Source organism: Macaca thibetana, chromosome 5, assembly GCF_024542745.1.
Source record: "Macaca thibetana thibetana isolate TM-01 chromosome 5, ASM2454274v1, whole genome shotgun sequence".
Lineage (NCBI taxonomy): Eukaryota > Metazoa > Chordata > Mammalia > Primates > Cercopithecidae > Macaca > Macaca thibetana.
The window spans coordinates 74,202,663-74,219,355 of NC_065582.1; the positions used below are offsets into that span (position 1 = coordinate 74,202,663).

General features: G+C 35.6%; 1 protein-coding gene across 1 annotated transcript in view; it reads left to right on the plus strand.

The window, feature by feature from the left end:
- LOC126954345 (bifunctional heparan sulfate N-deacetylase/N-sulfotransferase 4) overlaps positions 1-16,693 on the plus strand; it is a 290,679-nt gene that overhangs the window by 261,995 nt on the left and 11,991 nt on the right. Inside the window, exons 8-11 of the mRNA XM_050789919.1 lie at positions 1,447-1,543; positions 6,293-6,416; positions 8,325-8,499; positions 14,667-14,837. Of these exons, the coding sequence (XP_050645876.1) occupies positions 1,447-1,543; positions 6,293-6,416; positions 8,325-8,499; positions 14,667-14,837 (567 nt within the window). The remainder of the gene's footprint in view (positions 1-1,446; positions 1,544-6,292; positions 6,417-8,324; positions 8,500-14,666; positions 14,838-16,693) is intronic.

Consider the following 16,693-nt stretch of genomic DNA (forward strand, 5'->3'; position numbering starts at 1 on the left):
AAACCTGAGGATATTACATTAAGTGAAATAACCCAGGCACAAAAAGGCAACCTTCACATGTTCTCATGCTTTTGTGAAAGCTAAAAATTAAAACAATTGAACTTATGGAGATCGCGTGTACAATGGTGGCTACCAGGGACTGGAAAGGAAAGTGGAGGTGGTGGGAATGGAGATTGTCAATGGATGCAAAAATATAGTTAGATAGAATGAATAAAATCTGGTATTTAATAGCACAACAAGGTGACTAGTCAACAATAATTTATTTTACATTTAAAATAACCAAAAGCATAAAATTAGAACATTTGTAATACAAGAAATAATAAATGCTTGAGGTAATGGATACCCTATTTACCCTGATGTGATTATTATGTATTGTATGCATGTATCAAAATATCTCATGTATTTCATATATTTATATATATATACACCCACTATGTAGCCACAAAATTAAAAATTACGTGAAAAAGGAACTGACTAAAGTACAGAAATATGCAGAAATATGAACTATAAATGCTTTCTTGTTTCATTGTTAATATTGGGATAATAAATATAAAAATAGAATGTTTTAATTTCCAATGTGTATGTTTTTTAAAAATACTTTTACTTGTGACAATCATCTTGAATATTATTATCGTTTAGGTCACCAATATAATAAAACCAATATGGCAGTCAATAAATATTTCAAAAATTTTATTTTTTTAATTTTAAAAACCCTTTTAATACTCAAAAGTGTAATGATTTTGATAATAAATTAGAGTCAGCCAGATAGAATGAAATAAAAACTGGCAATGGAATTGTAGGTTAGATGGGCATAATATTGGACTAGTGGATACATTGGGTATGTTGAGTATGAAATTTCCTCACTATATCTATACAAAAATCATACATTTGCAATATAAAAACTTAAGTTCAGAGCTCAGGAGGGAGGTAGAGGCTGGATACTGATCTAGAAGCTATCAGCTTAGAAGATGTAACCAAACTATGGGAGTATCTGAATCAAAACATGAAATGAAATGAAAAAGAAAAGTTGGCCAAGTCTGGAATTCAAGGATAACATTTCAGCCTCTAGGAAGAAAAAATAGGAGTGATTAGGGAGAACACAGTAATATGAGTAACTATGATGAAACCAGGTTAAGTCAAGTCCTCTGATATATGGACATAAAACATAAACCAAGAAATAGAGTAGTAGCACAGGGATTAGAGCCTTGCCAAACACTGAAAGATGATAACACCAGGAGCGACTTGAGGTCGAGTCCCAGCCTTGAGATAAGGAAGGTGCCAATAACTTTATTTTTAAAAGACTTGGAAATCAGAGAACCAGAGTGAGGTCTAACTTCAAGCTCTAAGGTATTAGGCAACAATTCGATTCCATCTTTTGAACAATTTTTAGAGAACAGAGCCAGATAGTGATTACTCTGTAAGGTCACTTATTCTTCCTTCTTGCAGAATCCATGTGATGATAAACGACACAAAGACATCTGGTCCAGAGAGAAAACTTGTGACCACTTACCAAAATTTCTAGTAATTGGTCCACAAAAAACAGGTAAAAGGAGCCAATTGTGCTACTTATATCCTTTTTAAAAATATTTTATGAGATATATTGTTATATGGAGTTATCAGATTAGATTTTTCTTTGTGAAATATTTAGCTATCCATGCAAGTTTACTATTCGAACTGCTTTTCATCTCCATGAATCGCATTTATACCGTGAACCTCAAGAGGATCTTAATGTTGCCCACTAATTAGTCTTAAACACTAAATTCTTTATGAATTTTTAAACTGTTCAATATACATGTCAAATTTGGAAAACTTTGAACTTATGTGTCACAGTTGTTGTACTTCATCTTTAAATTTTTACTTTTCTGGCTTTATTTAATTAATTTCTATAGCAATTTATAAAAACATGTTTTGGCTTGATTCAAACTATTTTATCTGGTACATCAGCCTTTGAATTGATTTTTGTTCAGAGCCACTGCCATGATTACTTTCAAATATTTTACATGTGTGATTTTTTTTTTTTTTTTTTTTTTTTTTTTTTTGAGACGGAGTCTCGCTCTGCCGCCCAGGCTGGAGTGCAATGGCCGGATCTCAGCTCACTGCAAGCTCCGCCTCCCGGGTTCACGCCATTCTCCTGCCTCAGCCTCCCGAGTAGCTGGGACTACAGGCGCCCGCCACCTCGCCCGGCTAGTTTTTTGTATTTTTAAGTAGAGACGGGGTTTCACCGTGTTAGCCAGGATGGTCTCGATCTCCTGACCTCGTGATCCGCCCGTCTCGGCCTCCCAAAGTGCTGGGATTACAGGCTTGAGCCACCGCGCCCGGCCTACATGTGTGATTTTTTAAAAAAAATAATCATTAGGTATTAGCATGGTATGGACTTACTTTCTGAAACACTTGAAGTTCATCAAGTATTTTTTCCTTGGTATTTTCTCATGCACTGAAGGACAACTGCATAAGAATGCAGTAAAAGAGAATGAAAGTATTTCACCAACGAGATGACACTTTCAATTAGAATATTTTATACTTTCTTCAGTATGTGACAGTTTTATACACTTTGCTCATGTCCTGATTAATTAAAGTTTTTATTGAGTTGCTGTATTTTGAATTCACCACTTTGACTAGAAGAAGCATTTTCATCAGTGAGTGCACAAACCATAACAGAAAACAAACAGTCTCAATAAATAAGCCTGGCCCAGATGAAGATATTTGTAATACAAGTAAGTAGATCATTTTAAAAGTTGTGGGCAAAATTTCCAGACTATTAAATATTGGTTGTTGAAATCTTTTCTTCTTCTAGGAATATAAATTGTATTACAACAGTAAGTTAACACATGTGCAGGGAGGGGAAAGAGCAACATATATTTTCAGATAGATCACTTTTGTTGTTGCTTAAAATGTACATTAATTTTCTACCAACTCCCTTACAGCATTGCTAACTCTGGAGTGACTACTAAAGATATAAAACAATCCTGTGTTGTAAAATTGTGTTAAAAATCTAATAGAAAGACATATCCCTTATCATTCGTCATTGATGTTATTATATTTTAGTTCTGTGAGAAAATTACAGCTTAGTAACTATAAATCTATTTTTCCTTCTTGTTGTTTGCATTCATAAAGACATTAAACTATACCTTTAGATTTTCATATTTGACCTACCAGTATGGAAATGATAAAGCTTTTAACTGGTTTTGGCTTTCCTAAGACAAACAAACAAATCAGATGTTAAAACAAAGGAATCAGATGGTAATAATCTTTCATAGGCTATGAAAATATTATTCTAATATAAAAATGGTTGTAGTATTCTTAAAATCCAATTGTAGAAGTCTGAAGTCATAGTTTGTTGTTCTTATTGCTTCAGTTGGCAAAACACCCAGTGCAGTCAGAGACTATAAATTCACTGCAGCGGAGGGTTCACAATTAAATGCTGTCAATCTGCCCTTAGATGCACAGTTGTCTTTCGATGACTTAAACGTGGCACATGCGTCTCTTACAATAAGCATGAGGTATAAAAGTGGTTCCCAAATTGCTATTTACTCAGTTGTTATGAGGTGAGAATGGAAAGACGTGATATTTCACTTTGCCATTGCTGAATCCTAGAAGAGATAGATTCCTGTGGGCTGAAATTGGGTCAGGGAATGAGGAAATGGAGAAGAGAAACAGGCAGAGATGATAGACATAGACTCAGAGACTTTAGACTTAAGAGACTCAAAGTTCAAATCATAGTCCCTTGTGAGCCCTTGAACAGATATTCATCCTTCATCATTCAGAGTCAAATTCTGGTATTGTCAATGCAGAAGAGGATTCTAATAGGGTTACATTTAGCACAACAATTATAAGAGCATAATTCATTGGCCTTGGATCTTTCAGAAGATCAATGTTCACATTGTCAATATTAATGTCTCATGATTTGTCTGGCTTATCTCGGTACATCAGAAATAAGGAGTTGATTGTATACAAAATAGAATAGTTTCTATTAGTATAGGATTTTTTTCTCTTCTTCCGTGAAATATTTATATTAAAGAAATTGATATAAAATGAAATGAGGTAAAATAAATTGATAAAAAATGAATGTCAAGGATAGATGAAAATTTAGGTGATAAGTTTTTAAATGTACTTTTTGAGGTAGTGGGCCCAGATTTTATGACTGATTATATGAATATCAAGCCACATTTTTTCTATTTCTATTTGAGAGTGCTTTCTCTCTCCTCCTTATCAGATGCCTCTTGATGTCCCTCAACATCCTGGAGGCATGAAGGTATAGAGTTCAGAACATAAAGGCTTTGACTTTCTGTAGGCCAGGGGAGATCTGGGTACAATTCTGTGACCATCAGGGTAATTAAACATTTCTACTTACTACCGAGTGAGGCTATAAAGTGTCTATATTTAGATAATCAACAACAACTAAAGAATATTTTTTATATGTGCCCTGCATTCATCTACATTTAATACCTTCAGAATATTAAACTATCAGTTTTCTCATTTGTCTTGTGTGTCTCAAATCTCTCTTTCTCTCCACGCCCCCCCCCCCATGAAAGTGTTATCTTAAAAAGTACTTAAAAAGAACACTTCTGGATTTCATGTTTCCTTCCAGCTTCTACTCTATTGCTAATTCATTTCCCTAGAACATTTTTTGGTTTTGCTCTTCTCATATTTTCTCCTTTTTTAAACTCCTGTTATATTTAGGAGTAAACCAGATGAGCTTTTGAGGATGCCCCTCGTCCCTCATAACTATTAAATCTATATTTTTCAGTGTGGTTGAGAGATTTCTCCTGTCTAAACTTTAGGATTCTAATTTAGTTCTTAACCAGTTCTGTCTCCTTCATTCTTTTAATCGAGTTTGTATAATTCAATTTCATACTTGTTATTCCTTAAAAGTCTTTTAAAATTGGTAATTACATCTCCCTAGGGCATTTATTAATTTTGCCATCTTATTTCACAGAGTCATTCATTATAGGTGTTTTAACATGTCTTCCATCAAGGTGGTTGGTCCCCATGGATCTGTTGTTACGTTCTTTCCTTTAGCTACTCATTAATTCTTAGTGGCCACGTAAAGCTGTGAGGATCTAAAAGGGCGACAATGTCATTAATACTCAAAGCGCAGTAGCCTTTGCTCATATGAGCTTAAGGTATATGTGAACAAAATGCCAATTACCTGCTGGCCTTCTCTACTTCCAGATTCCAGTTGCAATGATAGTTGTTCTGCCAGCCCACCTATGTAGCTTGTCTGCAGCTCTGCAGATATCTAACACCTAACATAAGGGCTAGGACATCTAACAAATGCTGCTCACTCCAATGTATCACAGAACACTTTACCTTTTCAAGAAGAAAAGTCTTGATTTATGAGAGTTATGATGACCCAGTCACTTCATGAGTTCTTTCTGCTATAACCGCCAGTCTCTGGCCTGGCTCTGAGGGAAATAAGGTTCAGAGATTACATTTGAGACTTCTGCAATGTGCACACAGGTGGTTTCTATCAGCTAGTCTGTTCCATCTAGTGCTCCAATTATCAGACTTGATTGTCATATTTTCCAGAGAAGTCATTGAAGCAGCCATCTTTTGAGAGTCTTGCCTTCTTCTTTCAACCTTACTGTGTAACACTTATGTTTTAAGGAACAGTATTACAGTACATTTCCTCCCAGAATCTGTCACTGATTTCCCAAGTCTAAATCACCCATTTTCTCATATATTGGAAATATACTCTGGTCTTCTCTCATTATGGCACCTGTCACACTACATCACAATTACTTGTGTACTTGACCAAGTCCACACATGGACTTTAAGTTCATTGAGGGTAGCAAATGTGTTTTCTTAATCAAGAGTTACTTCCAGATCATACACAGAGTAGCATGTCAACTTCTGTTGAATAGTTTGATTTCATTCATCTGAATTTCAATGCTAATTGAAGACCCACCAGTTAAGGTACTGTGCTTAACGATAAAGTTGGAGACAGAGGGATCCATGCCCTTCATGCTTTAGCCACTCACCTGACTCCAGGAGGAAAGTTGAGCTGCATGACTTCCACAGTGCCACACTACTGCATTATCATTCTGCTTCACTATGGCCATGTGTTAATATTAAATCAGGCATTTTGATAAACAGAATCATGTCAGACTAATAATAGAACACTTAGATTGTGACTGCATGGAATGCACCTAATAGATTTTAAGGAAATGATTTTGACACCGGAAATAGTTGATTATTTTAATATTCCTTTTTGAGCAAAAATATGCTAAAATAATATTTTGTCTCTTATTGCCACATAACTTTTTACCTTCTTTTTTTTTTTTTGTAATAGGAACAACTGCACTTTATTTGTTTCTTCTAATGCATCCTTCAATCATCAGCAATCTCCCTAGTCCAAAGACATTTGAGGAAGTTCAGTTCTTTAATGGCAACAACTATCACAAGGGATTAGACTGGTAAGAAAAGTAACGAAAAATAAATTCCATTATTAACACATGCTCAATCACTGCAGAGCAATTACAGATGTATGTGTGGCATCTGCATAATTACAGGATAAATTTGTTATGCTCAATTCTACCACAGTGAATTAGAAATTAATTTATAATGATGATATGTTTAATCAGTGTTGCCTATAATGTGATTTGGACAGTGCAATAATGATAATATTTTTCTGCTAAATTAATATGATTGAATAAAGAACATTATGGGATATATTTCATCAGAATTATTCATAAGGGTATTTAAAATTCTTTTTAAGCATAGCATTATTTAACTGTGCCTAATTTTTTTTCTGAACACATAATTTGTTTTCACAACAATGTTTGAGGCAACAAATAAATCAGTAGTTTGTTTTATTTTATAATTCGTGACATGTATCTTCATTAACCACATAAACCTATAAGTTTTGTTATAATATAGACTGATACTTGTCATGAAAATAATAACAGCACAGTTTCAAAACCATATCAATTCTAGTCACACACGTACATAAAATAAATATTAAGTAACATGTGGTAAATTATGAAAAAAACAAAATCACAGTATTTCCCCTAAACTAAAATAGAATAAACCTGATATTGGAAATGATTTTCACTCTGGTGATTTTTTCTAGCTCTATCCCAATTTTTCAAGAAAACGTGGTCCTGAATTTAATTTCTAGTTCACAGGTAAATAAAGCAAATCTCACCTGAGGAAAATTCCCCTCAATGCACACATCTGCAGCATGTAAGTTTGTGTGTCATCATCATGCATGAACTTGTTTGCAATGAAAGACACATTTTTTTAAGGTACAGCTAGGATCAGGGTTGGGCAGGTGCAATACCGGTGAGCAGATCAAGTTTGCCATTGTGGTTAGAGATGTGTCAGCTCTGCATCTAGGAGATTATATCCTACCTTACTTTAAAAAGACTAAATAACCTTTGGAATTGCATGCAGGTTATTAAAAGCAGAACGGCAATTTTCTCTGATCTGTGAGCCCAAATGGAACACAAATTGTTTAGCAGGAATATAGATGAGACTCTTCACCACTCCGCATTTGGGAAACATAATAACAAATGTCAAAGAGGGAAATAAGTGTCTTATATGAATTCTTAATTGCTCTCATTATTTATTTCTAGAACATTTGAGGGTGAGAGAAGTGATGAGCTGTAAGGAGGGTTACACACATAATTAAAGACTTGTACTGAATTAACCTCAGAACATATTGATTCCATAATCCGCACGCAGAGGAGCATTCTGACAGCATATGGAGGAGGGAACCTACTGAGGCACCACAGGATCAACTGGCAGGAAATAGCCCCTTAATTACTCTAGATAGACTATACTGTGTTCACATTGCTACATATACTACAAATTATGAAGAAATTCAGAAGGAAGAGAACCGCCATGCCCTAAAATGGTTGGTATTTTATAGCTATTCAGACTTACACATCTTTCTGTCTTGTGAACTTTAATCTCACTGAAGAATTTCTGCATTCAAATTTGCAAACATAAATTTACTATTTTTTAATATCAACTAAACAGTATAGTGTAATTTGCTGTTTGCCACGGGCAAATGGTATTTCTTGAATTGGCTTTTTATAGCACAGAACATCAGCCCAAATGTATAGTACTTTTCCTTTGACCCTTATTGGCCTACGTATTTCACCTCACTCCTCCCCACGCCCAAAATGGGTCGTTAGAACAGGAATATTTTGGGTTGTCTTCACATTCAATGTGTATATAATGTTTATTATTTAAACTGTAACAGCATAATAATCAGAAATAGCTATAAATGAATGTTAAAATGTTCCAATTATTTCACATTCAGAGTATGGCAAGAAAAATTATTTTCAGATTAATTAGTTGTCTTTCTCTGCCTTCAGGTATATGGACTTTTTCCCTACACCATCCAATACTACAAGTGACTTTCTGTTTGAAAAGAGTGCTAATTACTTCCATTCGGAGGAAGCTCCCAAACGAGCTGCATCTCTTGTCCCCAAAGCCAAGATCATCGCCATCCTTATTGACCCCTCAGACAGGGCATACTCTTGGTACCAGGTATGGTCAGTAAAAAAATCTGCTAAAAGCATTTTGTTATAGCTTAAATGGAGGCAGTGACAAATAACCAGAATAGAACCCAAACATATGAAAAGTCAAGTATAAGAATTTCTGAACCCCAACCCCCCACCAAAAAAATATGAGAAATAAGGACTTTCAGGCATAAAATAATTATTTAAAAATCACACATCATCAAAGAATTAATAGATTTCCTAAGCTATAGAAACATGTAGAATGTTGATTTATCAAAAGTTAACAAATTTAAAAGTCAGTATCTAGAGTAACAAATAAAAGGTAAATGGCATAGTGCCTTTATTTTGTAAAAGTTTCCTCCAAGTTAATAAATAAATAAAATATCACAGTAGAAAAGTGAGCAAAATGAAAAAAAGGCACAGCTAAACAATCACACATACACAAAAAACTGTCCAACAATTTATGTGAAAAATAATCAACCCAATTGGAGACCAGGTCTCACTCTATTACCCCGGCTGGCGTGCACTGGCATGATCATAGCTCACTGCAGCCTCTACCTCCTGGACTGAAGTGATCCTCCTGCCTCAGCCTCCCAAGTAACTGAGACTACAGGCACACACCACCACACCTGCCTATTTGATTTGTTTTTTTTTTAGAGATGGGGTTTCACCATGTTGCCCAGGCTGGTCTTGAACTCCCGGGCTGAAGCAATCCACCAACCTCAGCCTCCCAAAATATTGGAACTACAGGCATGAGCCACCAAGTCCAGCCCATTCTTTTTTAATATCTTGACAACAATTGTGATGTTTTTCTATGCTGGCAAGAGAGTGATTACAAAGGTTCTCAAGTGTTCCAATAGAAGGTACACTTGGGATATTTTCTGAAAATTCATTTGGTAGTAGTTCCATAAAAGGGTGTAAAGATCTTTCGGTGATGTGATTCCCCTTCTGTAATAGATCATAAGGGAAACTTCAAAAGGATGGACAAATATTTAGGAACATTGCAGTACTATCTACAAAAATAATAACAAGAGGAAAGTGTCCATCAATATAGATTTGTGTCATACTAAAGTGGAATATTCTGCAGTAACATTTAACTATGGTTTTAATTAACAAAATAGTAATTAAAAGTTGTTTGTCTAATGTGTAGATATTAAGTAATCCTGATGATATGTAATTAAACATTATCTAAATACTGTGAGGAAGTATGTAGAGGTGCTCTGAAAGCATGGTGTAAGAAAATAAACTTAAGACCTAAAACTGAAGGACAAGTACATGTTCCCTGAGTGAGAATAGAAGGAAGGTGGAGTAGAGGATATAGTATATGTTAAATACATTGGATATAAAGAATCATGGCACATTTAAAAAGCTAAAAGAATTTCATGTGGCTTGTGGGAAAATCCTAGGTAGAGACCTATAGGACTCAAAGCTGAGAGGCAAACTAGGGCTAGAACCATTTGGCTGCTGCCATTTGGTGAGCAACTGAAAGCCTTTGAAAAACGGTAGCCAATGTGTGACTACCAGATTTTCTCTTACAATACATATAATTATCTGCTATTTGAAGAAACTGGAATAGGACAAATGACTCTTTGGAAAAATCACACTTGAGGCTGTTGCAATAGACCTACTGAGATATGGAAGTGGTGTAGACAAAAATGTTAAGTAGAAGCTGAATGAAGAATAAGTATTCAGAGATATTTAAACATTAAAACCAAGAGAATTTGGTGAGAACATAGTGTCAGGGATGAAACAAATTTCCAATCTGGGCACCTAGATGATGGCCACACATTCCCATGAAAAAAGAATCATTGCAGTATACAGGAGGGGGTGGGGTGGGGTGGGAGGTGGGGACTAAAAAAGGGTAGATTATGATCATGGTGAATGAAACCCTTCATTATCAAAAGAACAGTAAAGTCACCTGACACTCTGGAAGAGGTCTGAGTTAGAGACAGATGTTTGTGAAGCAGAGGTATGAAGCCATGGCCATGTAAATGGTGAAATCACCTAAGGAAAGAATTTAGAGATGAAAAGTGCAGAGCAGGATGAGGCGCCAAGAAAGATAAGAAAATATAGCCAAAATAGAAGAAAAAAAATATTCAGGAGTGCAGTGGCACTGAATCGAAGGGAAGGGAGTACTGCTAGATGGAGGGGTGGCAACAATTCCAAAAACTGCTAAAAAATCAAACCGTTAGGCAAAGCGAAAGATGTGGAGGGAAGTGGAGCCCTTACCAAAAGAGTAAAAAAGAGCAAAGCCAGATGGATTTTGGTGAAGAAAGAAGTAATTGGGGGTGAAGAAATAGAGGCAGCACTTGCGAAAGACTCCAAAAACGTGATTTTGCAGGGGTAAAACAGGACACTGGTTTTACATAGAAGTAGAAGTGGAATTGAGAAAACATCGTCTGTGGTAGTGGTGATTTGATAAGTCATTTCCAAAGAAAAAGAGAGGTTAAAGGCCCAGAGGACAAAATAGGTAACTAATTCTGTGAAGATACAGGAAAGAATGGCTATAGGAAATGGCTTAGATGGTGAGACCAGTGGCAGCCCTGCCTCCATTCCGAGTTCTTAACTTTTCTTGTGTTGGGATTCTTCCAGCTGTCTGATGGTTCCTACGAGTGTTTCAAAAATATATTTTAAAAGCATGAAACTAAATATATATACAAAATAAACTGCTATGTTAATGTGAAATACTTTTTCAATCAGTAACAAACTTTTTAATTAAATCATTATATGGTAAGTTCTAATGATGAGTCTAGTACTATAATAACTTTGAAATAGTAGTGACCATAAGCAACATTTTGATATATCTAAGACACCAGTAATGGGATATAAAATAACTGATTTTTATTGGTGATAAAATCGCAACCACAGTACAATAAATACTGTGGCTGTTGTCTACATTGATTCCATTCAGTAATTACTGAAAACAAAAAGCTTTTTGTTTGTTTGTTTTTGTTTTTGTTTTTGTTTTTTAATGGAGTCTGGCTCTATCGCCCAGGCTCGAGTGCAATGACGTGATCTTGGCTCACTGCAACCTCCCCCTTCCGGGTTCACGCCGTTCTCCTGCCTCAGCCTCCCAAGTAGCTGGGACTACGGCACCTGCCACCATGCCCGGCTAATTTTTTGTTTTTTTAGTAGAGACGGGTTTTCACCGTGTTTTGCCCAATCTCCTGACCTCGTGATCCGCCCGCCTCAGCCTCCTAAAGTGCTGGGATTGCAGGCATGAGCCACCGCGCCCTGCACAAAGAGTATTTTTGTCGTTTTTCTTTTTTTTCTTTTGCTGATCCAAATCCATAGACACACTGTATTCTATCAACAGGCCTATGTTTAAGAATCCCTGGGTTGAAACTTAAGGGGTAGAAGAGGGGAAGAATGTAGACACTGGTAAATCCAAAGGCCTGAGATAGAAAAATTGAAGTGACTATGATGGCCTCTCCTTCCTTTGATAAGCCTGGAATGAGTTAATCGGATGAAAAGACGGTGATAGTTTCAGGACATAGCAGTTTGAGAAGAGGAGAAAAAAGAGGATATGAAATCATCATACAGTGGTGGGATAAAGCTGATAACAGAAATGTGAATTTGCCTACAGCAATGATGGCCTAATACAAGTTGGTAATCTTGAAGTTATGATGGTGACACTGTATTATATACCAAAATCCCAACGTTGTGAGTGCATTTTGTGTATGCACAAATTGAGTGCATATACAAATTAATATCAAAGTAAAGGATACTAAAAGGGAATTTTTGAAGGGTGTAGTAGGATAACAAGTAATTTCATTTTTTTTCCTTCTTTTTCTTGATTTTTCAAAATTTATTTAATAAAAAATGTATTACTGAAAACAAATACTGATGTATAGAAAAATGTGACATTGCAAACTGGAAGGCAAGTAGTTGGGATCTAAAACTTGGATTGGAAGCAAAATTTATAAACTACCATCAGAATTTATCTAATCCATGAGTCAGTATTTCCCACAAGGTACAAGAATTATGTCTTTCTCACTTTGTGAACACTCATTGCAAAGCAAGATAAACTTATTTTTTCAGTAGACCAAAAGCATTAAAATGTGAAGCCTTAAAGTTTTGAATTTAAGCAACTGAGGAAAACGTCGAACATTTCGCTAGCATGGTCACCACTTAGAGCAGATTTAAGTGAATCTTTTTTTTCACATAGATTAAACCAGTTCAAGAAAAGCAAATCTTTATGATGTGTGTGCCTCTCTGAGCTTGCTTTTTCAAATAAATTCTTTGAACATACATACAGGTTTGAAAGGAATTATTTTTTCTGATAATACTTTTTTATTGCTGTATTGCAGTGAGTAGGGCGCCACACTGCTCCACATTTCAAAATAATGTAGCCTATTACTTAGCTAGTCCCGTCTATTCAGTAAATACCATAAATCCAAAGCTCAGCAGGTATAATTCAGAAACTCCTACAAATGTCACCTGCCACTGTAATTTCTACCCCACATTTTTATAATGGACCTCGCAGAGGAGCTATAGTGCTATTTTTCCATAAAATATGTCCCTTTGTGACTTCATGGTCATATTTTTATGCTAATCTACTTAGCTGCAGGAAATAAAGAAAAGTTGGTGCTAAACTGGCATAAGTCAATATAGAACAGATTAAGCACAGTTTCATATTATCACTGCTTAAGGTAGACATTTTAGCATTACTGTATTAAATATGTGTGTAGTGTGTTTCTTATTCTTTATTGAAATTATGTAATTTCTACACATTTTGTTAAAATGAGTTATATAATCTATATACTCAGCATAAGGTATACACATGTAACAATATCAATAAATATACAACAGTGAGAGGACTTCAAAAGTGTGTGCCACTTATTAATTATTCTTTAACCATTCACCATTTCCTAATCATCTTTACTTTTCTAGTTATTTTTATTTCTAACTCGCACATAAGATCCATCACTCACACATAAGGCCAGCCATTACACAGTTACAAGCAGGGACCCGTATACTTCCACCTTTACCCTACGCTAGAATTTCTTCAAATTCACTTTCAGAAGTCTCACAACACTTATTCCCACAAACCTCATCTACCTTCGCTCAAACTTACCTTAGATGATGAAGTCCTCTTAGTTTTCATATGTGTTTGGTGTTTTGTTGTTGTTTTTTTTCTGATTCTCACAATCTTTCTCCTTACATTTTAGCTCAAAAGCTTCAACCATTGAAAACTCCTTTCATGCTGGAGTCAGAATTAATCACTTACTGATCTGGCTGTCACAGCAAGTAACTTACACCTCTAATCAAATATGTCAAATATACAACTTTATTCCTATCTGTTGTCTCCCACACTAGATCTGATTTCTTTGAAGAGAGTGGTTGTGTCTTATATCTTTTTATCTCCAGGATCTATCTCAGATCTTTGTTCTGGAAAGAAGCTTAAATAATGCTTGTTAAATTGTATTGACTGTTAAATTTATCTCTCACTGAGCTGGGCTGTCTCCTGTTTGACCAATGATAGTTTGATGTGACTCAGGATTTGATACTGAAAAGTAGAAGTGAAGCAGTATTCGTAAATTAGCAGGTTTAGGTAGAAACCCATGTGAGAGCAAACAGAAAGGACCTTGGGTGACATCAATATGAATATGACACCTAAACAAGCATGAGAAATGGACAGCAGCTTTCTCTGTACCCATAGCACCTGCTACACAGGGGTATTGGGAAAATGTGAGAATCTGAGGGAATGGCTGTAATGAAATGATGGCCCAAGAAACATGGATGACTACTCTTAAAAAGACTGTTCTTGCAAAATCTAATTTTTTCATCAGGCTTGATTTGTCTGGTCTCTGACATCTTCTCATTCTTAATAATATCCATGAAGAAAATCCTCACATCCTATCTCTGCCTTGCACCTAACCACTTTAGACATATAACTACAAGTTTATGTGCATACCACTTGATATATAGTGAAGGCTTATACTTTAACTTACTTTAAAATAAGCAGTATGCCAATGAGTGTTCCAGTGTATGCAGTTGTCTTTCTATTTCATTTCGTTCATTTTTTTTATTCTAAAATTAAGTATTTAATTTGTTATTTTTTGTGACGTAAAGGACACACACACACTTATACAAACACACCAAGCACACACATGCATGTGCTCACCTATACACATATGCATATCTACACAGGCATGGAAAAAACTAACTTTACAATTGACTTTCTTGTTAAAGCACCAACGATCACATGAAGATCCAGCTGCTCTGAGGTTCAATTTCTATGAAGTTATTTCAGCAGGACATTGGGCTCCATCTGACTTAAAAACTTTGCAGAGAAGATGCCTAGTACCTGGATGGTATGCAGTCCACATAGAAAGATGGCTAACTTACTTTGCTACTTCTCAGGTAATGTCCTGAAATTACTTTCTTCTGTTTATTTTATTATAATGTCCTGAAATTTTATATTTTATCATAATGTCCTGAAATTACTTTCTTGTGCTTATCATGATTGTGTTGCACTGACAAGCAGAAAATGTGAATGAACATTGCCACAGACGGTGATTTATAATCAGAGACAATTATAAGTAAGGAAGAAGTGTGCATTTTACATTTTTAATTTTATTAATACTATTAACATGATAAATATCTCTAAAACACATTCTTGCAATCTTCTTTTGAATAGTAGCTAGTCTCAGAGTGATAAGTTCTCCACAGGAGACATCATGTGATTTACAGGCAACAACTCTCAACTACCAGTACAACAGCCAGTTAGACAACAACTTTATGAAACACCACATGCAGATAACTACATGATGTTTGTTCTGTATGACCCTTATAAGGAAAGAAGGTCATTCACTAGGCTGCCAAATGGGGAGTGTTATAATGGCTACAGGAACATGAGATAGACCAAGAAATAAGGATTTGAAAAAAGGCATCCATATTTTTTTTTTGTATTGATCTTTAAAAAAAAACTTTTAAGTTCTGGGGTAGGTGTGCAGAATATGCAGGTTTGTTACATAAGTATACATGTGCCATGGTGGTTCGCTGCACCCATCAATCCGTCATCTACATTAGATGTTTCTCCTAATGCTATCCCTCGCCTTGCCCCACACCCCTGACAGGACACAGTGTGTGATGTTCCCCTCGCTGTGCCTATATGTTCTCATTGTTCAATTCCCACTTATAAGTGAGAACATGTGGTATTTGGTTTTCTGTTCCAGTGTTAGTTTGCTGACAATGATGGTTTCCAGCTTCATCCATGTCCCTGCAAAGGACGTGAACTCATCCTTTTTTATGTCTGCATAGTATTCTATGGTATATATGTGCCATATTTTCTTTATCCAGTCTAAAATTGGTGGGCATGGGGCTGGTTCCAAGTCTCTTCTATTGTGAATAGTGCTGCAATGAACATACATGTGCATGTGACTTTATATTAGAATGATTTATAATCTTTTAGGTATATACCCAGTAATGGGATTTCTGGGTCAAGTGCTAGCTCTGGCTCTAAATCCTTGAGGAATTGCCATACTGTCTTCCACAATGGTTGAACTAACTTATGCTCCACCAACAATGTAAAAGCGTTCCTATTTCTCCACATTCTCTCCAGCGTCGGTTATTTCCTGACTTTTTAATGATCACCATTCTAACTGGCATGAGATGGTATCTCATTGTGGTTTTGATTTGCATTTCTCTAATAAATAGTGATGATAAGCTTTTTTCCATGTTTGTTGATCGTATAAATGTCTTCTTTTGAGAAGTGTCTGTTCATATCCTTTGCCACTTCTTGATGAGATTGTGTTTTTCTTGTAAATTTGTTTAAGTTCCTTGTGGATTCTGGATATTAGCCCTTTGTCAGATGGATAGATTGCAAAAATTTTCTCCCATTCTGTAGGTTGCCTGTTCACTCTGACGATAGTTTCTTTTGCTGCGCAGAAGCTCTTTAGTTTAATTAGATCCCATTTGTTAATTTCGGCTTTTGTTGCCGTTGCTTTGGGTGTTTTAGTCATGAAGTCTTTGCCCATTCCTATGTCCTGAGTGGTATTGCCTAGGTTTTCTTCTAGGATTTTCATGGTTTTAGGTCTTACACATAAATCTTTAATCCATCTTGAGTTAATTTTTGTAGAAAGTGTAAGGAAGGGGTCCAGTTTCAATTTTTTGCATATGGCTAGCCAGTTTCCCCAACACCATTTATTAAATAGGGAATCCTTTCCTCATTGCTTGTTTTTGTCAGGTTTGTCAAAGATCAGATGGTTGTAGATGTG